At 42.0% G+C, this 26117-nt stretch overlaps 2 protein-coding genes across 7 annotated transcripts in view; one reads left to right on the plus strand and one right to left on the minus strand.

Moving 5' to 3' along the window:
• The window catches only part of TBC1D8 (TBC1 domain family member 8), a 55732-nt gene extending 37645 nt beyond the window's left edge, over positions 1 to 18087 (plus strand). For all 6 annotated transcript variants that reach the window (XM_088667666.1, XM_088667667.1, XM_035116611.3 and 3 more), the window contains 15 exons: positions 1793 to 2000; positions 3281 to 3475; positions 4212 to 4382; positions 6460 to 6610; positions 7620 to 7834; positions 8427 to 8544; positions 9204 to 9489; positions 9912 to 10041; positions 10249 to 10347; positions 12332 to 12400; positions 13133 to 13376; positions 14896 to 14961; positions 15327 to 15416; positions 15815 to 15915; positions 17192 to 18087. In XM_088667666.1, coding sequence (XP_088523792.1) covers positions 1793 to 2000; positions 3281 to 3475; positions 4212 to 4382; positions 6460 to 6610; positions 7620 to 7834; positions 8427 to 8544; positions 9204 to 9489; positions 9912 to 10041; positions 10249 to 10347; positions 12332 to 12400; positions 13133 to 13376; positions 14896 to 14961; positions 15327 to 15416; positions 15815 to 15915; positions 17192 to 17641 — 2593 coding nt within the window. In that variant the 3' untranslated portion in view covers positions 17642 to 18087. The remainder of the gene's footprint in view (positions 1 to 1792; positions 2001 to 3280; positions 3476 to 4211; positions 4383 to 6459; positions 6611 to 7619; positions 7835 to 8426; positions 8545 to 9203; positions 9490 to 9911; positions 10042 to 10248; positions 10348 to 12331; positions 12401 to 13132; positions 13377 to 14895; positions 14962 to 15326; positions 15417 to 15814; positions 15916 to 17191) is intronic.
• A 316-nt stretch (positions 18088 to 18403) lies between these two features.
• Positions 18404 to 26089, minus strand: RPL31 (ribosomal protein L31). The gene is made up of 5 exons (XM_035116639.3): positions 26045 to 26089; positions 23169 to 23275; positions 20029 to 20154; positions 18802 to 18914; positions 18404 to 18467 (listed from the first exon to the last, which is right to left on the minus strand). The coding sequence occupies exons 2-5, from the start codon at positions 23273 to 23275 to the stop codon at positions 18436 to 18438; spliced, it is 378 nt and encodes a 125-aa protein (XP_034972530.1). The 5' UTR covers positions 26045 to 26089; the 3' UTR covers positions 18404 to 18435.
• Positions 26090 to 26117: the final 28 nt, after the last annotated feature.

Genomic DNA, 26117 nt, shown 5'->3' on the forward strand with positions numbered 1-26117 from the left:
GGTGTATTGTATACATATTTAAAGCTTAATATATACAGAGTATACTGTGATATCTGTTGTCTTTCCAAGAACAAGCATTTTAGAAATTCTTTTCGTGGGATAGTAGTTCACCCTCCCTTCATATAGATACTTGCAAAGAGGCTTCTAAAAATTAACTGGAGATGTTATCACTGATTCAACTCTGTTTTGGTCAGAATGGAAAAATACTTTTGTGCTGAGCCAATGCAACACTTAGTCATACCAGCAGATTGTTGATGAGTTTGTCAGGTGATTGATTATTTTTTTCTTGTGAGGAAACTTTGGCTGTAAACACAATCTTCTCTTCCTTTTGAGTACAGTTTTCTGTTGTTTGTCTATAAACAAAATAAAAACTTTCTAACTTGCTTCAGAAGCCCAGATAGTCTGTTCTAGGGTTGCTATACGTCCAAATTTTCCCAGACATATCTGGAATACTGTACTGCAGTCGGCAGCAGTGTCTGGGCAGAAATCAGGGAAATGTCCGGGAAAATCCGGATGTACTGTATAGCAGCCCATGTCGGCAGTGCTGTTTTTCCATAAAAGTAGCTTAAAAAACCACATTTTTTGTGCTTTTGCCCCAAAAGCTAAACAACTTTGGCAAATAAATAAATAATTTTTCACTGCTTAAAATATGGCAACTCTATCTGTTATGGATTTTGAAATGGTTGCAAAACTGTCCTCTGTACTAAGCAAAATGGCACACCAAGCAGTCTTATTAAGCTGCTGTCACAAATGAAAAAGGCATTCTAAATTCTTAAAACTACTTGAGCAGGGGGAGTTGATGGATTTCTGTTGTCAAATGAAGCACAGATGCCAGAAGGCACTCCTTAGATTCTTTAGCCCACACTTCGCATTCTTTGACTAAAACAGAGAGGGAAGCTATTTCTTCCTTAAAGCAAACCATTTTGAAGAAAAAAAATAATGTGCTATGAAGAGAATTGCAGAACTTAAGTGATAATCTGATATATTCATAGGTGCCAATACCATACTTATGTTGCTTATATAGGGTAAGGGGTTTGTGTGCATATGCATATGTGCCTGCTTAATCACATGGGAACCCTTGAGGCAGATTTTGCAGGTGTGTGGGAAGAGGAGGTGAAGGGGAACTCTCGTTTTGTGAATGGAACATCCAACATGCAGCGTTGAATACAACCTGAGGTTATTCAAATCTAATAGAAATGGCTAATAGAAATGGATCTCATTTGCCGCTGCAGTAAATATGCCAGCGAGAATCTTCCAAAGGCAGGCAAAATGCCACTAGCCTGTTGAAGCTGAAGCTTAATGGTAACAATTTTTTAAAAAACCACTTTTACTCAGGACATAAGACATACAAACAACAGCTTGCCTTGAATGAGCAAGTGTGCTAATACATGCTGCTCAAATTGTGCCGCACCTCTCCTCCCAGAACACTAGGGTGGTGTTAAGTGCCAACTAGCGCTCATGGTTTATCTCTCGCCAAACCAACCACGAAAGGAAGCAAAGATTCATTCTTTGGTAGAAACAAACCATGAGTGCTGGTTCATATATAATGTTAGGCCTATGGTTTGCTTCCTCTGGGTACATCACGGGGAGAAGGGTGAGGGAGTGAGATTTGAGCCATGGTTTATCGGCACGCTTTCTTGCTCATGGTAAGGAACCTGTTGTTGAGCCTATGGCTTACCATGACATGTGAATTGGCTACTGCAGTTTTATTTTGTTAAATAAGAAAGCAAATCAAGTTGTTTTTAAGTTTCAGCCTTTGAAAAACCTTTTGTTATGTTGCTTCTTTTAAAAGAGATCTTGAGTTCAGAGCACGGAATGAGTACTTCAGAGCTTTCTTCAGGTTACCAAAGAAGGAGAAGCTGCACGAAGTTGCAGATTGTTCCCTGTGGACTCCCTTTAGCCGCTGTCACACAGTTGGAAGAATGTTTGCCTCAGATAGCTATATCTGTTTTGCTAGCAAAGAAGATGGCTGCTGTAATGTTCTAATTCCACTTGTAGAGGTTAGTCTTTTGTCATTTTTAAAATCTATAATTCTTATAATGAACCACCTTTCTGCTTAAAAAGATACTTAAATGTGAGAACAGTTCTATTTGTTTATCCTAAGCTGTTTAACAACTCATTGCACGTATGATTCAGGTAACATTGAGCAGTTATGTGGTACTTAACAATCAGTCCAGGGTTGCCAATTAAAAAGTAATTGGCTTATCTCCACTGAGCAATATTAATCATGGATGTGCAGCTCTATAAAATGCGTTCACAACAAACTTTGCCGGCAGCTAATGTGAAAATGCTGTAGAAATTCTTAATTCAAACCAGTTACACTCTAACAATCTTTAGCCAATGAATTTTATGCTCACAATGAATTTTCCCTACCCTTTCCATGCATGCTTATGTGTTGAAGTGGGATTTCTAAAATCTGCTTGCGGGGATGAAGGCAGGGAGTTCTTCTGGTTTGCACCTTTGGAGTCTGGTAAGCAATCTTGCTTAGATCCTGGCACATATAAAGAGCTACTTCAGGCACTCCTGAGTACTTAGGCAAGTGGGTTCTTTCATCCTTTGAGAGGCAGACCCTCGTGCAGAATCAAATTATTTGTCATACTTTTCTGGGTTTTTTTAAAAAAGGGTTTGCTGTTATGTCTAAAGATCTCTTGGGCAATGGAACCAGTATGATGGTCCTTTGGATGCAGACCTTGGTGTTCCCCATCATAAAGTTTATCACAAACTACCTGAAGAAAAGCATAGACATTCAAGTTTGCACATTATTTGTTTATTTATATTCCACCTTTTCTCCAAAGAGGCCAAGGTGGCATATACAACTTCCCCCCCAGTCTCCATTTTATCCTCACAACAACCCTGTGAGGTTGAGCAGCTGTGACTGGCCCAAGGTTGACCCAGTGAACCTCATGGCCGAGTGAGGATTTGAACCCTGGTCTCCCGTGGCCTAGATCCAGTAACTCTAGCCACTACGCCACACTGACTCTCACACGGGTGATGTTAAAGGCAACCAGATCCTGTCTTGTTTACTTCAAAAATAAAAAGCATATTGAGTTAGAGGGGTTCTTGACCTGGGAGGAATTTACAGCACAGGATTTTCAAAATAAAAAAATAGTTACCTCAGACAGGTTTTTCTTGTTTCCACCCTTACATTCCCCGACCCATTAACAAAGAGCACAGACTTATTTGCTGTTTTTTCTGTACCTTATACTAGGTTTTCATTTTTATTAGCATTGGGGCAGATCTCTGATGTGAATATATATATTGTGTTCATTTTTTTTAACAGGTGGCTAGCATTGAGAAGATGGAGGACACTAGCCTTCTTCCCAATCCCATCATTATTAGCATAAAAAGCAAGACGGCCTTTCAGTTCATTGAGTTGAAGGACAGAGATACCCTGGTGGAGAATCTGCTCCTAAGATTAAAAAAAGTGAAGGCTAGCAACACATCGCTCCATAGAAATTTGAAAAGCAAAGATATGGTATTAAATGTCTAACCTGTTCCAGCTATATGCTCAGTATATTTTGCTAGTACTGTACCTTTTAAACTAGAAGAAAGCCTTAGTACTAGTATTATAAATGGGTTCATTTTTTTAAAGATAAGGTGTAACAAACAATAATTTAAACATGCTCCCTTTCCCGATGTGGCTGCAGAGATAAGAAATTCTGGTCTCGTAGGGAAAAAGCTGGAGTATCACCCCAATTCATAATCGACTTCTAGCTAGAGGAAAGAGGATGATATATTTTGAAGATATAAGGAATAAAAGTTGGTAGTTGAGCTCATTACATCTGCTTAGTCCTGTATGTGCACTTACTCGCTATAGTGCTGTGTAAATTTAAAGCTGTAACACTCCTTAGGTTATATTTTCATCATCTACATAATTAGTTTCACATCTAATTTTCCTAATAGTGTAGAAGAGCAAAAAAGTGTTGTGAGCATAGTTGAAATATATATCTAAAGAGATTGCATGACAGGCTTGCGTTTCCTAGAGGATTAAATTCCTTTTACTTGCTATTGATTTTGTGTATTGATAGAGGCTGTTCATGGGATCTTTTATTAATGTGCTTTCAGCTGGCTCCAGGTGCTTCTTATTCCAAAGCTGAAAAAATAGTCAGTTGATAAACAAGTTTAGTAGATGTTTAGTTGTTGTTATTGGATCTACACAATAAAGCTTTCAAACAGATTCTGTTTGTTTTTCCCCCTCTTTACTTGCGCAGCAAAATTCTCATTCAACACATGCCGATTATGAACTTGGGAACTTGGGGATAGTAGCTTCACAAAGCAATAACGGGAGTGAAAATGACAAAAGCAGTAGACATCTGCCAAATGCAGAGGCCCTGAGTTCAGCATTTCACCCTTCTGGAATAGATGGTCTGGATTTTAGGATGGTATGTAAAACCACAATTTTAGTTACTGGGGACTTTTGAAAAGGTTGTTCACTGTCTCTCCTTGCATTATCTGACATGCTATTAATATTACATATATTTAGGTACCAGGCAAAAACGTTCCTCTTTCCCCCAAGCCTTTGGCTAATTAAACAATCTATGGCCTTTTAAACGGTGTGGGTGGGTTATTGCTTCTGTTTGCTACTATGTTATATTTTTGTGGGTTCATGTTGTGAGCCTCAGATGAAGGGTGGTATAGAAATCTAATTGTTGTTCTTGTTGTTAATGATGATGAACCTTGCATTTTAATGTTTTGGTTTTTTTGGGGGAGGTGGCATTCTGAAATTCTTCAGAGATATAGAGAGAAACATCTGTCTGGACTATAGGATTGAGGCCTTCCTTCCTTTACATTAATGACTTCTTTCCTTTCCTTCTGCAATCTATTCTCCTTAGCCCATTCCTTTGTTTGTAGCACATATAGGATATACTTCCTATAGTACATAGGAGATGCTATAGGTTGGAGCAAATATCGTCTGAGCAAGGACCATTTCTTCATTTTGAAATCGAAGTTGGAGAAATGGTTTTGCAAGTTGTGCCATAGGAATGATTTAATACCTCCTCAAAACAGATTCAGGTTATGTTAAGAATATGATAATGAGTTGTTGCAAAAGCTTCTCATTATGGCGTCTTAAAAATGTAATGTAGGAAATAGTCGGAAGAGACTGTGTGATGCTCTGACTTTTCTTATGGTGCATTTCATCATAATTGTATATGGTGGTTTCTGATGGCATATAAACTGTTTCACAGTCGAAAGCTGCTAAAGTGGTGTATAATAAGATAAAAATAAGATACAATGCAAATGACTCAGTGAGCCAAAAGCAATAAAACAATATCCACAATTGTACAATTATTATTGGATTACATGAGATGTTTAGTTAGTTTGATATTGATATGTTACTGCTGTGTTTTATATAAATTGTTCTTAAGTGTTATATGTTAACTTGTATTTTGTATTTGTAATATTCTACAGCTTTTTAAATGTGTTTGTGGGAGGGGTAGTTATTATTTTTTGTTTTGCTTGTGCTTTAGTAAAGCAGCTTTACCTTGTATTTGTATCCTGTGAGCTGCCCTGAAATCTTGTGATGAAGGGCGGTGGTATAAATAATAAGAATAATAACAATAAGAATAACCCGCCCATCTGGCTGGGTTTCCACTCTGGGCAGCTCCCAACGAAATATTAAAAACACAATACAGCATTAAACATTAAAAACTTCCCTAAACAGGGCTGCCTTCAGATGTCTTTTAAAAGTAAGATAGTTGCTTATTTCCTTTACATCTGATGGGAGGGCGTTCCACAGGGCAAGCGCTACTACCGAGAAGGCCCCCTGCCTGGCTATTGATAATAATATTAATAGTAATATGTTAGTTTGTCATTGTGAATCTGGTATGGCTGGGATGGAGAACTTGTGGTCCTCCAGATGAGGTTGGACTTCATGAGCATCTGGAGGGTCACATATTCACCACTTTCCCTGTGCTATTGTACTGAACTGTTATTGTTTAGAATGATAGCTCAGTCAGTAGAGCATGAGACTCTTAATCTCAGGGTCATGAGTTCAAGCCCCATTTTGGGCAAAAGATTCCCACATTGCAGGGGGGTCAGACTAGATGACCCTTGTGATCCCTTCCAAATCTACAATTCTATGATTTGCCTATATTGATTGTAATTTTGATATTTAAAATTGATGATTTAGCACTTTTTGCTAGCTGTTCTAGACTTATTGCTAGAAGGAAAAAGCAGGATATAAAGGAAATTAGACATTTCCTAATTTTCTGCTTCCCTGTTGCATAAGTGGATAATGGCTCACATACGGGCTTTCCAGATAATATTCATATTTGCAGCTGTCTTCCTGCTGCTTTGGAGCTGCATAGATATTGACCAGTATACAGGACTAGCATTCTGTAGTCTTATTTTTTTGTTGCATTACTACAAACAAATAGCTTTCTCTGAATGAGAGGCTATTCCATTGCATCATGGCTTGTATAAATATGATGGATTTAACATTCCTCTCTTGGCTTTCAGTCTAGGGAGCAAATCAAAGAGAGCCTGTGGAATGATCACTTTGATGAGTATGGCAGAACTGTCTGTATGTTCCGAACAGAAAAAATCAGGAAACTGGTTGCTATGGGAATTCCAGAATCATTACGAGGCAAACTGTGGCTCTTTTTCTCAGGTGAGAATTCTGCAGTGTGACTTTCCCAAGAAACCTGACCAGGTATTTCACCATGGAAAGAAGCAAGTGAGAAAGGGAAATGGACTAGATTTATGGCCCCATTTAATTTTCTAGTAATGGAAAGGAACCTGGTGATTTTAAAGCACAAAATGTATCCATCTAAGTTATTCTCAGAGTTAAACTCCTAAGTTAGACCTGTCCATACCTCTACTTAGGAATTTAATGCATTCCGAATGCACATTCGTAAGTCGAAAAAAATTGTAAGTCGAATCCCATAGGAATGCATTGGGAGAAAAAATTCGTAAGTAGAAGCAACCCTATCTAAAAATTCGTAAGTAGAAAAAATCCTATCTAAACCGCATCAAAGATGGCGGACGGAGCTCCATTCATAAGTAGAAACATTCGTAAGTAGAATTATTCGTAAGTAGAGGTACCACTGTATAGGTAATTAAATTAAACCCATTTGTTTCATATCATACAAATGGTAAATAATAAAGGTCTTTATACCAAAATAATAGCCTTTATATCAGCAGACATTGCTGAGATGTTATACTTGGCACAAAAAACTGAAATGAGAACCTTAAGACTTCCTCTGCCATTTCCTTTGCTACAAGCTAAAAGCAGGACTGTTGGAATAAGATAACAATCTCTGATACAGTGTTTGTGATTCAGATATGCAAGACTTGCACAATTAAATCCTTCTGTTTGAACTGGGATTTAGGACCGAGAATCCTATACTGCTGGCCCCATATTTATGTAAATTAGTAAGTTTTACCATATATAGCAAGTTAGGTTATTGAAGTATTTTCAAACTCACTTTCCTTCTTCTGCACAGTGTTTCATATTACAAAAATGTAGTTGTGTGTTCCGAGGTAATTTTGATTTAGGAATATGTTGGCTATTCAGAATCTACTTTCACATAGTTGTTCCTTTGACAAATAGCGTATTTTTAATATAAGATTATATTCGGATTCATAACTAGTCTTCAGTTCTTGCTTTTCCTCTTCAGATGCTGCAACAGATTTGTATACCCACCCTGGTTACTATGAAAACTTAGTGGAGGTGTCCATGGGCATGTGTTGCATAGCAACAGAGGAAATAGAACGTGACTTGCATCGCTCGTTACCTGAGCACCCTGCCTTCCAGAGTGAAACGGGCATAGCTGCATTGAGGAGAGTTTTGACAGCTTACGCACACAGAAACCCCAAAATTGGGTACTGCCAGGTAAAGAAAGATCTGTTACACCACCAATTTGCAGATGAACTCCTTCGAAAAACACAGGCTTCAGCATGTTAAGGGAGATGCACTAAGGGTGGTCAGTAGAAAAGGCGACAGCTTCTGTCTCACCCTTTCCCCAGTCTCACTTTCTATGTGAAGTGTAATTGACCAGCTTACTCTCTGTGCAAGTTAAGATGGTTCCACTGTGCTGTGCTTCATTTATTCTCTTCATTAGCAATGTGGCCATTAGGGAAACTACCTATGAAATGCCTCTCAGCTTCTGTGAGCTGTTTCTGTTTGTAGGTGGCTTTGAGCAAAGGTTTTTCTCAGCTCTGTGTCCTGAGATCGTCTCTAGCTATGTAGGTTCAAGCTATATCCATAAGTTTTGTGCTCCTAGTGGTGCAGCAATAAATCTGCTAGCACCTTTCCAAAGCTAACCAGGGTCCAGTATGGTTTCAAATTGGATGGGGAAATGTCTGTGCATAACCTTTACATGGGTTATTTAACCTCAGTTCCAATGATTCTTTTTAAAGCTCTCATTACATGTTTTTAAAAGGTGTCGCGGCAACTAAAATTTTATTCTTTGACTTTCTAACAGTCTATGAATATCTTAGCCTCTGTTTTGTTGCTGTACGCCAAAGAGGAAGAAGCATTTTGGTTGCTCGTTGCTGTGTGCGAGAGGATGCTTCCAGATTACTTTAATCACCGGGTGATAGGTGAGAGTCTCCTGTTCACTTCTTACTCTCTTTACTGAAATAAAACAGTCAACAAGCTGTCTATCAGGGCTTGGGAAACTTTGGTGCTCAGGGATAATTGGAGTTTTTGTCCAGGAACAAAAACTGGACAGGTTCCCAACCCTTCCTGTAGATTTTCTATTAACTGAATTTGGTGACATAAACTCTGTTCTATATTAAACCCTTTCTTCTCTTGAAGTTTTTATATGGGCATTGGATTCTTTATATTGGGCAGTATAAAAACGGCTCCATGGCTTATTTTTCATAGTTAAGATTAGGTTGTGAATTGTATGTGTAGCGGAGGGAAATACTCTGCGCTCTATTTTTATTGCATCAATCCCCTGTTGCCACTTTCTTTTGACAGTCGTTTCGGATAGTACTTAGGTTTTACTGCACTTTTTACATTGAAGTGTTAAGTTCGGCCATATTATTATTTCATAGATGCTCCCCAAAGGGTGTTGCAGATGTTTTCTCCACCCCCCTTTTAAAAAGCTTTGAAACCATTCAGTAACTCAGTATTGTGATCTGTTAAGAAGAGGAATGAGGCTTGAATTCATAAAATAATTGTATTAAATTATAAAGCTAAAGGAGTTACAGTATTTATTTCAACCTTGGCTAACGTTATCTGCTGTGATTTCCAGGTGCTCAGGTGGATCAGTCTGTATTCGAAGAGCTAATCAAGGAGCGGCTACCAGAACTGGCTGAACATATGAAAGACCTTTCCACACTGGCTTCCATTTCCCTGTCGTGGTTCCTCACTCTCTTTCTCAGTATCATGCCCCTAGAAAGTGCTGTTAATGTTGTCGACTGTTTCTTCTTTGATGGGATCAAAGCCATTTTCCAGTTCGGCTTGGCTATCCTTGAAGCCAATGCTGTAGAACTGTGCAACAGCAAAGATGATGGACATGCCTTGATGATTCTGAGCAGGTATTGTTCTGACTACTATGTTTCAGTGCTGCAACGCTAACACTGCTGCTTAAAAAAAAAAAGGTTGTTTATTTAACAGTAATAAAATGATACAGAGAAACTTGTTCCGAACATTTAATGACGCTTGCCTCTCTACTATGCTTTTTAGTAGCTATTTTCAAAGGAAAGAACCACATATTCCAGAAACTTGATAAGTCGTTGCTACTTTTAATTTATTCCCTAAACCAAAAAAAAAATGCAGTTCCTGGCTTCATAAAGGGATATGTTAACCTGGGAACAGCTTCTAGGCAGAGAACAAGCCTGATCTGGTTCAATAAGGTGTTTATTTAAAAAATGAGAAGTGAAATCTAGGACTGCTTTCCACTGAGTGTAATAGAGTGCATTAACAGAAAGTGGATTTAAATGTTTTTTCTTTATTTCAGGTTTTTAGATCATGTTAAGAATGAGGAAAGCCCTTTGCCCCTGATTGGCAACCAGCATGCCTTTTTCAGTGATGATATCGAGCCCTGTCCTATAACAGAAATAGCAGACCTAATTCGGGATTCTTATGAGGTAACAGTGAAATGGTATTTGGAAGTTCTGGTTGGAAACTCACTAAGTGTTTAAATATCAGTTTTATGTTAACTTGAGTCGGAATACAGAGAGCACAACTGTGGTGAATATAGTACATGTTATGGTTTAAACATACTGACTATATTATATATTTAAAAATGTACACTGAGATGTAGGCCGAAGCAAAAATCGATTCTTGTATTTTAGAAATTTGGAGACCATTCTGTGGAGCAGATTGAGCACATGCGCTACAAACACAGGATCCGTGTTCTGCAAAGCCACGAAGAAACCACTAAACAGAACGTGGTGAGAATGCTCCAAAGTTAGAATGTTTCTTTTATTTTAAAATTGTGCTAGGGACATGCCATAAGCAGGGTTTTCTACAGTGCTCATAGATTGAAACATATGAAAATCTACCTAACGATTAATTTTGATTTTTAAAATGAGCAAAATGTAACATCTAAAAATACAGAGCTGTTCAGTATTGTGAATGGCACAATCCATATGAAATGTCTCTGCTTTAAAGCTGCAGAAGGAGAGAAGTTAAGCCACTTGAGATTTGTTATTTCTGTTTCTTGTCCAAATGGGAAAGTGCTTCTCTGCCTCACAGATAGGGCAAGGGGACAAAATATTGGCAGGTTAACTTGGTAGCTCTAGTTGTGGGCAATTTAGTCCAGCAAGCGGCAGACACCTTGCTGGAAACTGACAGGGGTAGGGATCTCGGCACTGGAGGACAGCAATAGATTATCTTTCATTCCCTGTTTTTCTGCCATGTAGGAGAAAGTTGTTGATACTTAGTGTTGGGTGGGCATGAGATGTATAGACAGGAGATGACGTTGATAAAACAGGTGTCAGGATTATGATTCTAAAACAAGACAAGAAGGTAACACACAAGAAAGGTGGGATACCTAATCATTCCAGATTTTGACTATATCAGTGTTTCCCAACAGGTGGTCCGCGGACCCCCAGGGGTCCGCGAGCTATGCCAGAGGGGTCCGCACCGCTGCCCAGCGCTGCCTGGGGCTGCTTCCCGCGTCCGCAGGGAGGGTGTAGTTCAGCACGGCTACTGATTGGCTGCAGGAAGTGCCAATCAGAAGGGGCAGCCAATCAGAAGGGGCAGGAAAGAAGTCTCCGCCCAGGCGAGGGAGGGGAAGGCTGGCCGGCAGGAAGAGCGAACCGGAGCGTGGGAGTGTGCGGAGGAATACAGCGCCGCGCCCCGCAGGACATTTCCTGGCGCGCGCCTCCGTCCTGGCTCCCTTGGGGATGATGGGGACGAGGGAGCGCCCTTCCCCGCCAGGGCCTTCGGGAGCTGCGTGCCGGTTCGGCTGCCTTTGGTCCTCGCAGAGGCTGCAATGCACGGCCTGGCGTGCGCGGCGGCGGCTCCGCAGCCTCCCTCCCACCCGCCAGCTGCGTGCCTCAGCTCCCGCCAGTAGCATACAGAGCGCAAAGCTCTTCCCGGCCCCGCATCACTCTCCTCTTCCCTGGTAGCTCCCAACCCTCTGCAGGAGACTCTCCCGAAGGGGCAGGAGGAGCAAAAGGGAGCCCAGCGCCCCACTTTCCTGGGAATGGAAGAAGATGAGTTCGCCTTCAAAGTGAGCACTTCTTCCATCTTCCATTGCTGCTCCTGAGCCGTACAGAAAAAGTTTGAACGCCAAGAAGGTTTAAAAAATGTATTCTGTGTTTTTACTTGTAACCAGGCAGTTTATATTTTCTTCTGTGGCTGTTCTCCTATGACAGGGTGTTTTTATGTTAATTTGCACATGCATTTCCACCAACTATGAAAACTATTTACTGTATGATATCATAAATACTAATGTCGATCTGATTCTCAGGGAGCTGTACCACTACAGGAGAGCTATGAGCTGCCTTGCTGAAATCTAAGTAAAAAAATTCCTTCCAGCAGCTCATACCAAAATAAAAAACTTAGTTGGTCTTTAAGGTGCTGCTGGAAGGAATTTTTTTTATTTTGTTTCGACTACGTCAGACCAACATGGCTACCTACCTGAAATCTAAGGTTTGTAGGTGCACAAAAATATTTTGAAAACAGCTGCCTTGGGGTTAGAATCATAGAGTTGGAAGAGACCACAAGGGTCATCTAGTCCAACCCCCTGCAGTGCAGGAACCATCTCTAAACAAATTAATGGGGGTCCTTGTCACAATAACAGCTCGATGTGGGGTCCTTGAGAAAATTTTGTTGGGAACCCCTAGACTATATTAAGTTGCTGTGATAAGTGATATTGCCAGCAGCTATGCCAGGTTGCCACTAGGCTCACTCCTGTTTTCTCTTAAGCTTAGAGTTGTCATCCCGGATGTCTCCATTGCTCTAGAAGACTTGGAAGAACTGTATGGCTTGTTTAAGGTATGTAAAGCACTGAAAAAATGCATGTAATCCCAGAAAATAATATTGTATGGTTATATCCTGTGTTAGCCATACTCATGGTCTATCTAGAGATTTATATCTAAGCTTATGCATAGATACCTTGCAAATCAATCAGACAATGCTATCTTGCATGCTTTTAGTTTTGTTATTTCCTTTTTATCCTTGGTAGCTTTTTCAAGGATGTAAAAAGTGTGTGTGTGTGTGTGTAACCTGCATCCCTTCAGATGTTGTTGGACCCCAAATTCCCATGGTCAATTGTACGGGATGATACTTCAACTAACAGCAGCTGGTGGGTCAGATTCCCTTCTCCTGTTCTTAAAGGAGCCTTTGAAACTGCTCCTTTTCCCTGTCAATATGTCTTTTTTTAAAAAAAGGTATAGGGTAAGTTGGATGGGAGAACACAGGCCCAGAGTGCCATATGCAACTCTTCTCTGCCCAGCCTTAGCGACTCTTAGCAGGCCATAGTCTGCTCTGCCCCCTTCTTGGCTGCCTTTGTGGATGGAATGTGTTCTTGGGTGGTGAAAATGCCTCCTACTTTGCTGGATTGAGAGGGGTGCATGCAGAAAACATACTGGAATGTAGTTACTGTCCAAAGGCAAGGGCCATATTCAATAGTGCCTGCAGGTTCATTGTTTTACGTCTAGATTTTGTAATTGTATCTGGGTATTTCCCCCTCTAATGTTTCATTATTATTTTTAAAATTCTCCTTAGAAAGAACATCTAATAAGCTGCTACTGGGAATGGAATAGTGCAGCTGTAATTCAGCGCCACAATCCAAGCAGACCTTATGCAGAGCAATACAGAATTGACTCTCGGCAGTTCACTAACCTGTATAAACTTGTTTCACCCTGGACATGTGGTGAACATACTGAAGTTCTAGCAGAAAGGACATTCCGGCTTTTGGATGAAAATATGGACCATCTCATTGAATTCAAAGCTTTCGCTGGCTGCTTAGGTAAATACTTCTCTAAAGATGCAACTGCCATTGGGAACTTCTTAGAAGAGGGTGTGCAAATGTACATCAGTCAGGATGACAGAATATCATGTGGTGTGTGTGGTCCTGGTAATTTGTCTCTTTTTAGGATTCTTCCAGGGCACACAACTTGTGACACGCTTGCAATGGGTCCTGAGATTTTATGCTGTTGTGTACAAAGAAATAGTGGAAGCTTCAAATATGCTTTTCCACAAGACTTAAATTAATTTAACAGTCCCCTTTTTGAATCCCTTGGTGCTTGTGGAACCATTAAAATCTTAGCCTGGCAAAAGGATAGGAAGTAGCTTCCCTTACAGGTGGCTTAAAGGTAAAGGTAAAGGGACCCCGACCATTAGGTCCAGTCGTGACCGACTCTGGGGTTGCGCGCTCATCTCGCATTATTGGCCGAGGGAGCCGGCGTATAGCTTCCAGGTCATGTGGCCAGCATGACAAAGCCGCTTCTGGCAAACCAGAGCAGCACATGGAAACGCCGTTTACCTTCCCGCTGTAGCGGTTCCTATTTATCTACTTGCATTTTGACGTGCTTTCGAACTGCTAGGTTGGCAGGAGCTGGGACCAAGCAACGGGAGCTCACCCCGTCACAGGGATTCGAACCGCCGACCTTCTGATCAGCAAGCCCTAGGCTCAGTAGTTTAACCACAGCGCCACCTGGGTCCCTTACAGGTGGCTTAGATTGGTCTTTAAAATCTGCAAGTGTTGTTTTGCTTTTCAGCACGAGGCCTTTATGTGTTATTAGACACAGGTGGCGCTGTGGGTTAAACCACTGAGCCTAGGGCAGGCATCCCCAAACTCCGACCCTCCAAATGTTTTGGACTACAATTCCCATCTTCCCCAACTACTGGCCCTGTTAGCTAGGGATCATGGGAGTTGTAGGCCAAAACATCTGGAGGACCGCAGTTTGGGGATGCCTGGCCTAGGGCTTGCTGATCAGAAGGTCGGTGGTTCGAATCCCTGCGACGGGGTGAGCTCCCGTTGCTCGGTCCCAGCTCCTGCCAACCTAGCAGTTCGAAAGCATGTCAAAGTGCAATTAGATAAATAGGTACCGCTACAGCGGGAAGGTAAACGGCGTTTCCGTGCGCTGCTCTGGTTCACCAGTAGCGGCTTTGTCACGCTGGCCACATGACCTGGAAGCTGTATGCCAGCTCCCTTGGCCAATAATGCGAGACGAGCGCCGCAACCCCAGAGTGGGTCACGACTGGACCTAATGGTCAGGGGTCCCTTTACCTTTCTATCTGAAAATCTTGGGAGGCTTTTGAGATGCAACCTGAGGACAATAGGCATTCTTATTCAAGTGCCTTCCTGCTCACAGTTCAGTTATGACTTTTGATATTTACACAAGGGTCAAGCGCATAGAGTAGGTTCTAAACCAAATCGTCTGCAGATACTTTATTCTAAGATTGTTTCTCACATAAAGAGTTTTATTCCTTTGTGCTTCAAGTGTGAAGGTCAAGCCCTCTGATACACTTTCTTCCTCACACAGATATTATGTACAATGGAGAAATGAATGAAAAGATAAAACTGTTGTACAAGCTGCACATTCCTCCTGGTAAGCATCTTACAGGATTCCCCCCCTTTGTACTGCTTGCATCATCCTATTTTTGTTATATTATGGAAAGCCAGTGTGTTTAAAGTGCAGTTGTATACATAGTGACTCAGCTTTGATATCCTGCAGTTTCTTCCTGTAGCACCACTTGCCCCCCCTTTATATGAACCAGTAACATTCCTCCTATAACAGGCTGTTCATGGTGGGTCCAAAATGTTTGTATCAAGTTGGCATGAGCAGTGAGGCCTTTGGGCCTCCCCCTCAGCCCTAGGGGCCACAACTGAAAACAAGGGAAAAATGGAGGAACCCACAAGGAACTGTTATGGCTAACATAAACATTTTGTGATCATCAATGGTCTTTTTTGTAGCCCTCACAGAAAAAGACAGGGACAGCCAATCACCACTGAAGAATCCTTTGTTGTCAACTTCAAGGCCGTTAGTAATTGGAAAATCAAATGGTAAGTGATCTGGTTTGCAAATGGGCATCTGCTTCCCCCTATCCTGCCCCAACTTAACATACGCAGTTCATTGCAACTTAACCCTCTGACAATGACCACCACCTTGGATGGTTTTAAAAGGGGCTTAAAACAAAAGCAAACTGTCAGGGACTGATGGCTATATCCTACACATGTTATCTGCAATTCAGAGGCAGTAAGCCACTGGGCTTGTTCCTTGAGAACCTATTTCCCTCACGTCCTGTATTTCACAAGACGCATCTGGCTGGCCACTGTAGGAAACAGGATGTTAGACTAGACTTTGGTCCGATTCACCAGAGCTCCTTAAATTAATTTTATTTACATTTTCCTTCCTCATTTATTGAAATGGATTGTAATGTCATTCATATCCTGCTCTCCAGGTGACACCATAGATTATCAGAAACAATTGAAGCAGATGCTGAAGGACTTAGCCAAAGAAAAAGATGCCAAGGCTGAAAAAGAGCTACCAAAAATGTGCCAGGTAAGACATGAGATGTTAAGATGCAGTTCTCTGAGTTTTGACAACGTAAGCACTAAGCCACTTCTGTATTTGGTCGCCTGTCTTTTTTTGTGTGGAGTAAGCATGTAATGTTGCAATTCATTATACTCATGAAAATGCTCAACGCTCAAGGGAAGTTGGCTTATTTGGACAAAATGTATGTTCAGGGATGGGAAACCTGTTGACAAACATCTGTCAGTGGTGGGTGGGTGTGTATGGAGACAGTGGTTCTTCTCCCCACCGGCCAGCTAAAACTATATGTCACCATATCAAAACTGGAACCAACTGCAGTAATGCAGGCCGCTCCCTGACCCAACATACAGTGAGAATGGATGTCTGAAGAGAAGCCTTTTCTTGGATGCTTGCACACACTGGTCCTAGTGCAGTCCAATTCGATTCCACAGAAACCTACACATCTAGGCTTCCCTTATTCCACTGTCCCATGTTCAATTTGGGGAGGTACACAATGTCAGGGCCCCTCAGCTGTATGGCCCTCCTTCGCTTTAACATATGAAGTGGGATAATGGAAGTATCTTTTGGGGGCAGCGGATAAATTAAATGACTTACTTCTGTTGCCTTACCATTTTAGGTATGTCCAATTGATATGCTGGTCCTTTTGGACCTAGAATAGGGCAGAATGGGGGCAGGGCACGCCAGGGGAAGGAACCAACACAAAATGGTTGCCACCTGTATAAGAAATGTCTTAGCTAGACTTGTGAAAATTCCTGAAAAGTGCCAGTCATTGTGTTTGCCATGTATCTTGGAGCACTCTGCATAGCATTAACAATGGAGTTTACTCTGGGAGTTACCACTGTGTGCCTGTTTCAACAGTTACTCCCAGAAACATTAAACAGGGATTTCCGAGGAAGTGACAATCTAGTACTTGCTCCATCTTGGTTCCCAACAAACTGCTAGGGAACCGATTAACAGTTAAACTGCCTGTTTGTGAACCATACAAGCAAAGTTTGTGTAAATGCTTTGAGGATTATTAAATGTGCATGTTAATTCCCTTCCCTTGCAGGCAGGTAGTATTATTTATTAAAGTTAGGTAGGTAGCCGTGTTGCTCTTGCGTAGTCAAAACAAAATAAAAAAATTCTTTCCAGTAGCACCTTAGAAACCAACTAAGTTTGTCATTGGTATGAGCTTTCGTGTGCATGCACACTTCTTCAGATATGGAAGGAATTTTTTTATTTTATTTATTAAAGTCTTTTCCATTTTTAAGACTGCAGGCAACAAAATGCATGTCATGTTTTTCAGCGAGAGTTCATTCAGTTCTGCAAGACCTTGTACAGCATGTTTCATGAAGACCCAGAGGAGAATGAGTTGTATCAAGCCATTGCCACAGTGACTACTTTGTTACTCCAGATTGGAGAAGTGGGTCAGAGAAGCAGCAGTTCAGGCTCAGATGACTTTACAGAGGACTTCCAGACTGAGGCATCTACCTCTGATCAAGATGTGGTTTTTACTGACACTGTGAGGACCCCAAAGAATACAGAGTCTTTACCAATAACTGATGGGGATTGGATTGTTTCATTTGAACATATCTTGGCTTCACTATTAACTGAACAGTCACTCGTCAACTTCTTTGAAAAATCCTTAGACCTGAAATTAAAACTGGAGAATGCAAGGGTAGCTCAATATACCTTCAAAACAAATGGCACCAGCCAATCATCACGAGGTGAGACCGAACCTTTAAATGTACCATAGCAAATCTCCCAGGCAGTTTGTTACACCAAAGCGCATCTTGCAACATTAAGTTTTTTGGACTATTTTGATACATTTTCTGTTGAAGAGCTTTAAAACCAAGACACATTTAATATGGTTTTTGACATTTGTTTTCTTGAATGTAATTTAGGAAGAAAAGGCCATCTTCCCTTTGAAGATACTGCTGCAGATGTGTTAATATTTCAAAGACAAAAAGCTGAACTCCTGGTTTGAAAATGTCATCTGGCTCCCGACTGCAGGTTTTATGTATAGTTGCCTTTTTTTGCACTAATACCGAATACTTGTTTCAATGCTGGTAATTGAAACCATTAAGATATTAATATATACAAATCAAGACTTGTATGTCTTGTTGAATGTTCAGCGTACATGGACTGTGCTTTTCATGTCTCTGTGTGTGCACATTTCAATAAAAATGCCTTTGTAACTTTTGCTTTTCAAATAGTACCTTCACCTTCAAAATGAATCTGCAGTCACTCACTCTTCCACATTTCCATATTGCTGTCTTAAAATTGATCTGTTGCTCCTGGACCATCAAAGGAATATCAGTAGTCTACCGGAGTAAGGAGACCTCCTTCTCATATTAAACTGCTGGCTGAGGCTGACAGGAGTTGCAGCCAACAGAAGACCACAGATTTAATTTCACATCCTAGGGAGCTTTGTGAAGAAATAATTTAGCCAGCCAGTTTGGGAGCCAAAGCAACCTGAATCGTCCTAATCTAGACTTTAAGAGAGACTTCATCAAAGTAATGTCATAACATTTTTATTGTAATGAAAGATTAGTTTTCATCCACATTAACAGTCTGTAGGCCTGTAAAGAAGATGGAAGTTACGTTAGTTAAAGTTGAATACACAATCCATATTCAGCATGCATTAATTTTAGATTATAGTGTGGAATGGGGAAGGAAGGCAATTTCCCTTCCTGCAGGTTCCCAAAAGTTCAGAGGTCCCTAATCTGGAGATTTTGAGAGAGGAAATGCTACAAATTGCCTCCCCTCCCGGTTCTGCTACCTTTCATCAGGGTAGGACAACAAATGGCGACCAGCCACACACAGACTTTACAAAATATTTCTGACATTGTGAAAATACAGTCCAGGGCAGCAACCCTCATTATTCTACAATCAGGTGGGGGGATGACGACTTACTTTTGAAAGTGGTAACTGGCACATATGTGACCAGTGTATACAATTTATTAGGAGAATCCTCATCTTCATTGCGTTTTCTGGATAAACGCACGCGGATACGGTAAGGAACATTCCTATAAAAAGAGTGAAAGTATGATTGTGATACAATTAAAGCATGGGATTTTTCTTTTTTTGCATATTTCAACACCAACATTTACCTGAAGTTCCACTCCACCTATTTCCAGTTCTGCAATCCTAACATTTAATAATTTCCCCTTCAAGGCTGTTCTTCATGTCCAAGGGGCAAGAAAATCCATTTTAGCCATTTTTTATTTTTATAAATTAACATAATGATTTATAAGCAGCATGAATCTGTTAGTTCTAAAAAAAGAACTCTACTAGCAGCCATGCTGGCTGAAGATACTAGTTGGAGTGCAGCAGCATCTGGAAGGCACTACTGTGGCTACCCCTGGATCAGACCTACTCTTGTCACATGTTAGCCTAGAAGCAGTATATGCTAAAAGCAGCATTAGTTCCATAATCCATTTAAGAATGATCCTGTGTGAAGCAATTCTCCAGGAAAATACGGAATGCTCAGCCCAGAGAACATACTTAGAACCACAGTTCAAATACTAGCTGTTTCTTCAAGGGCTTTGAGAATCATAATCCTAGGTAACAAAGCAACATTATTCCAATTTATAGTACCGTACTCTGATACCAGCCTTTTATTTAAGCTTTGGCCTGGTACCAATAGATGGATAGAAATCCCATGCAGTTGAGTGGGGGATGGCACAACAGAGAAGGGTAATAATTCTCTCTTCTGTGCTCAGCATAGAAATGCAGCTACCAATCCTCTGCCAACCCCCCCCCCCCGTAACTTCTGTCACACATCTCATTGCCAAAGTGGATATTGAATAAAAACAGAAATAGCAGCAGTGCCTAGATCAGGCATCCCCTAACTTCAGCCCTCCGGATGTTTTGGACTACAATTCCCATCTTCCCCAACCACTGGTCCTGTTAGCTAGGGATCATGGGAGTTGTACGCCAAAACATCTGGAGGGCCAAAGTTTGGGGATGCGTGGTCTTGATGTATCTGAACCACCACTATGACAACTGGCAAATGGTACATTTTTGAAATATTGCACCAATATACAGTGTAATGTCTTAACACCATATCCTAAGCACATGTGTACTAGTGTAGTAACACTACAGTGTCCCTCTTCATTAAAAAAAAGTTCGTCACGATACCTTACTCCTTTTGCCCAGACAGCCTTGTTCAAGCGGGTGTCAATGCGTACATCAGGAGTCCCCATCTCCTTCATTGCAAATTTACGGATCTCCTTGAGAGCACGAGGAGCCCGCTTCTTGAAGCCCCTGCGAATACAGAAAATATCCAGTAGGTGAAATGAACAAACAAACAAACAAACCACTGCTCCTAAACCTCAGGATACCCTGTTTGTGCCTAGACTTCAGCATCTGAGTAGCATACCTTAGGAATGAGGAGCCTCAGGAACAGGGGCCAAATATATCCAAGCCTCTCTGTGGACTCAGGACTCTCCTCAAGCCATACTCCCTCATCTTTCTTGCTCAAGTGCTTTCGCCTGACTAGAATGAGTCCTAACCCTGTGAGAGGAATAGGGTGGATGTGTGCACATATACAAGAGCCTGGGTTTTGTGTGGCTGGAATGTTCCCTGCCCTTCAAAAACAAATTGCACCTCTTGCTCTGCCCACTTCTGACTTTGGTCCCTTGTGAAGAAAGTTCCTCATCCACACCTACAGTGTACAAAACCTGAATAAAACCACTAGTTACCAAGATGGGCTGGTGGAGAAAGCTAGGCTTTTTCTTTTTTATGCTATTTGTTACATTTTCTGAAAAGGCCTAGAAGTAATTTGAGGAGGTTCAGCAATGATAATTGGGCTTACAAAGGCAAAATTTGAGTTTCTGATGAATCAAAAAATTTAGGATCTCCTTATTTGCCTTCTAATACCCAGCTCATTCTGGGCCTGCTGTTGGGAAGATTTTCCAGAAAAGTCAAAGCTAAGAACTGACTTCTGCAAAAAATTTGCTCTTCCACACTCCATTAACTATACTTCAAAGACAAACTAAGCCAGCTCAGCCAGAGATGAGATGAAAGCACAGAAAGATTCAATCAGCTTCACCACAACTCATGGATGTACAGAAATTAAGCTGCTGTTTTTTCCTGTTCAGATTTGTGACTAGAGCATGAACTCCAAATACCTCCCATTATAAACAGGAAGAACGCTAAACCTGTTCCATTGTACATCAACAGTACACCCGAGAGACTATTTCCCCCCTCATTCAGAGTGCCAACATTACACAAGTTACCCAATGTGTCTTGAATTTAACAGTGACCTTGCATGCTAAACCCAAAGCCAGGATGCCAGTGAGTTTAATTACAATAGCAGTGTCAACATATTTATGTTATTTAGCCAAGCATTTGCAATAAGCATTTACTTATTGGCTCAAGCTGTAGGTGTTTTCTACCAGGCTTTTTAATTGTCTGTCCGTCCCCAATCAATCACACATCTTAGAACATTGAAGGGAGGCCCAAACACTACACACACACACACACACAGAGGTACCTCTAGTTACGAATTTAATTTGTTCCAGAGGTCCGTTCTTAACCTGAAACTGTTCTTAACTAGAGGCACTGTTATAACTAGGGGGCACTGTTATACAGTGGTTCCGCTCCTTTCTCCGGGGTTGTGTCCAGAAAGTGGTGTTGGGGGATGAGTGGTCAGACCCCTGGGCTCTCACTTGTGGGGTGCCTCAGGGTTCCGTCCTCTCCCCCATGCTTTTTAATATCTATATGAAGCCGCTGGGAGAGATCATCAGGGGGTTTGGGCTGGGTGTTCATCAGTATGTGGATGACACCCAGCTCTACCTCTCTTTCAAATCAGAACCAGTGAGGGCGGTGAATGTCCTGTGTGAGTGCCTGGAGGCGGTTGGAGGATGGATGGCGTTAACAGATTGAGGTTGAATCCTGACAAGACTAAAGTACTGTTTTGGGGGGACAGGGGGCGGGCGGGTGTGGGGGACTCCCTGGTCCTAACTGTGCCCCTGAGGGACCAGGTGCGCAGCCTGGGAGTCATTTTGGACTCACAGCTGTCCATGGAGGTGTAGGTTAATTCTGTGTCCAGGGCAGCTGTTTACCAGCTCCATCTGGTACGCAGGCTGAGACCCTACCTGCCCGCAGACTGTCTCACCAGAGTAGTGCATGCTCTGGTTATCTCCCGCTTGGACTACTGCAATGCGCTCTACGTGGGGCTACGTTGGAAGGTGACCCGGAAACTGCAATTAATCCAGAATGCGGCAGCCAGACTGGTGACTGGGAGCGGCCGCCGGGACAACATAACACCGGTCCTGAGAGATCTACATTGGCTCCCAGTACGTTTCCAAGCACAATTCCAATTGTTGGTGTTGACCTTTAAAGCCCTAAGTGGCCTCGGTCCAGTATACCTGAAGGAGCGTCTCCACCTCCATTGTTCAGCCCAGACACTGAGATCCAGCGCCGAGGGCCTTCTGGCGGTTCCCTCACTGCGAGAAGCCAAGCTACAGGAAACCAGGCAGAGGGCCTTCTCGGTAGTGGCACCCGCCCTGTGGAACGCCCTCCCATCAGAGGTCAGAGAGATAAACAACTACCTGACATTTAGTAAATACCTAAAGGCAGCCCTATTTAGGGAAGTTTTAGTCTGTGATGTTTTAATGTATTTTGATATGTGTTGGAGACCTGGCCAGATGAGCGGGGTATAAATATTATTATTATTATTATTATTATTATTATTATTATTATTATTATTATTCGCTAATGGGGCCCCTTGCTGCCACTGCACACGATTTCAGTTCTCATCCTGGGGCAAAGTTCAAGTTACTCGAGGTAACTCTTCCAGGTTAGCGGAGTTTGTAAACCGAGGCGTTTGTAACTCGAGATACCACTTTATATACGTTTTGCCGTTTTTCAGCAAATAAGTATTCATACTTATTTTCACAATCAAATGCTTTCTTTAAAACCTGTGAATACAATTCCTGTAAACTATAATATTAGGTAACTATTTCTAACTCCAATCAGTACACTTTTGGTTGTTCAACTTAAAATCTGGTACAGCTGAATTTTCCTTTGCACATAAATATAAAAGGGCCTTAAGGATCACCTGTAACCCTTTTGGATTACAACAGAATGAGAGATATTCTCTAGTACAGCTGATTCTTTACAAGGAAACTATCAGTATGGTACTTCTAACAAGAAAAAGCTTAACTCCAAAGTAATGTTTGATGATACAGTCACTTGGACCAGTTTCTGCACTGAATAACAGTATAACACATTTTCAAAAAATGAAAGAACAAAAAATAAGAACCGCCACTTACACGCCATGGATCCGTTTGTGAATGTTTATAGTATATTCCCGAGTAACCACCTCATTGATGGCTGATCGTCCTTTCTTCTTTTCACCACCTTTCTTTGCAGGAGCCATCTGCACATGTCAAATCACAGAAAGCTTTGTTTTGCACAGCACAATATGGCATACTATCATCATCATTTCTTAAATAGTAGCTCCACAAAGCAATGATAAGAGCAAAAATGACAGAGCAAAAATGACAGAAACAGACATCTGCCAAATTGCAGAGCTCTGAGTTCAGCATTTCATCCTTCTGGAATAGATGACCTAGATTTTAGGGTAGTACAGTGGTACCTCTGGTTGCGATCAGGATCTGTTCCGGAGCCCCATTCGCACCACACAACCCGCTTCTGTGCACGTGCGGGTCGCAATTCAATGCTTCTGTGCATGCGCAAACCGCTGAACCCGGAAGTAACCCATTCTGTTACTTCCGGGCTCGGCGCATTCGTAACCAGTGTTGTATGCAACCCGCAGCATTCGTATCCAGAGATATGACTGTATGTAAAGCCACAATTTTAGTTGTTGACTAAAATTCTAAAAAGACTTTTGAAAAGCCTGGTCTCCTTGTGTTCTCTGACATGTTATTAATATTTAGACGCCAGACAAATACATTATTATTCTTCCAGGCCTCTGGCTAATTAAACAATCCATGGCCTTTAAAACTGTTGAGGGATTATTGTTTTCGATTGTTACTGTTATGTATTTTTGTGTTTCTATATTGCTAACTGCCCTGTGATCCTCATCATATAAAGGAATCCCTCTCATCCATGACTCATCTATAACCATTCATGTGCAAGAGCACAGTACCTGTACAGGTAACAAATACCTCCACAGAAATGAAACCAGCTCTGCTAATACCTACTATTTATACGCAATTCTTGTAGAATGTCAAACACTTCACATAGACTACCCCATTAATGCTAACATAAGCTTTGTGAGCCAGGTGAATATGATCATACTTCAACTGTGGGGAGGATTCAGAAATAGCAGATTACCTTAGGCCACCAACTTGAGTTCATAAAATTCAGCCTGTCTCACACTCTTCACCACTGCACAAATCCCCTAAAGCTTCCAGTTTATTAATGCCAGTGTCTTATTTTCTACCAGCCTCAGTCATGTTGAGAGTCCACAGTTGCTAAAATTACTTTACTACAGAACAAGCAGCTGACTCTGCTGAATCTCCAAAATGTTTTTTAACAGGAGAACAGCCCTGTCGGATCATGCCAATAACCCATCTAGTCCAGTATCCTGTTCTGACCAGATCCCTGTGGAAAATCTGCAATCAGGATCTGAGCATCTAATGTGGACATTTAGAGGGGGGGGCACAGAAAAAGAAAAAGCATATGTGCTTTCAAACTTGTGCCACAATCTGAAAGTACACTTGCAACTCCAGCATTGTGAATGCAAGATTCTTCCTTCCTGATTCTTCCTTTGTGCCATCTACTCCTTGCCTTTGCTCTCTTCTATATGCTCTAGTTCCACTAATATCAGGAAAGTGCCAACAAGATTAGAGTCGCAATGGTGTGATTTAGGGACAGGGAGGGGGGACCCTCCTAACCCCCCCCCCAATGCAGTCATACCTCAGGTTGAGAACACTGTGGATTACGCGCTTTTGGGTTGCGCTCTGTGCCGAACCCGTAAGTACCAGAACGAGTTACTTCTGGGTTTTGGCACTTACGCATGTACAGAAACACAAAATGAGAGCACGCGCAGAAGCTCTGAATCGCGTCACACGCGTGCGCAGACGCAGTGCTGCGGGTTGTGAACGCGCCTCCCGCACGGATCCTGTTCGCAATCCAAGGTATGACTGCAAAGCCCATGAAGGAAAAGCACAACCAGTAATCCAAGAACGCTGAGTGTCAGCTAGAATGCCAAGATCAGGCCAAAGGCCCATATAGATCAACATGCTGCTCTCATAGTGGCTAAGCAGATGGTTTATGTGAAGGCCATAAACAGAACCAAAATGGAAGAGCTGTTGCAGCTGTAGCACTTGGGGGGCATAAAATTGGGGTGTGTGTATGTATGTGTGCAGGTGTGTGTGTGTGTTTACACACACACACACACACACACACACACACAGAGAGAGAGAGAGAGAGAGAGAGAGAGAGAGAGAGAGAGAGAGAGAGAGAGAGAAAATGAGAATTTATAGCACAGCAGCAACTTTATGTTATCTTATGCCACACAGCAGTCTTGGGAGTAGAAAGCCCAGTTTGAGCTCCTTACACCTTGAGTTTCCTGAAGGGAGACACGGCTCAAGCTCTGCCAGAAGACACAAACTAATATTCTGTTGAAGACCTACCTTTGTAAGAATATAGTACTGCAAGTTGTAAGAATACAGCACCGAAACATGATTCAGCGCCATATGCACAACGTGCAAATGGTACCAAACTATTGCTTCCTCACACAAAATGTTAATTAACACTAAAGACGAAAACTCCTGCCCCCAATTTTCACTAATAAGAAATATGAATGGAATCGCCGGCTTTTGTTTCAATTGGCTTTTGAGGCTGCAAAAACACGTCTCCATGTCCTTTACGACTCGTATGCTCAAAGAACAGTCCTTCTGGACCGCTTCACTTCCCTCCAAGTCCTATGACTTTAGTCCTCACTGCCTTTTCAGATATCAGGCCTAGGTCACGCTGGAGCCACGGCGGCAGCGGCGGCGGGGGGGGGGAGGAATCTCAATTCCGCCAGGAGAGACTTCAAGGTCAGGCCCAGAAATACCCGTCCCCCGATACTCCTCCTCGCCCCAGCCAGCCACCCAACCCGGGCTCTCGCCATTGCGAGGCCCACAGAAACGGATGACTTCGGATAACAAGAACCGCTCCAAGCGCAGCTACTTACCCTGCTCAGGACCAGACCAGAAAGGAAGGCGCGGGGGCTTATGGGAGGAAACCAAGGAACCCGGAACAGCCAT

The sequence above is a fragment of the Zootoca vivipara genome, chromosome 4, assembly GCF_965207765.1.
Source record: "Zootoca vivipara chromosome 4, rZooViv2.hap1.1, whole genome shotgun sequence".
NCBI lineage: Eukaryota > Metazoa > Chordata > Lepidosauria > Squamata > Lacertidae > Zootoca > Zootoca vivipara.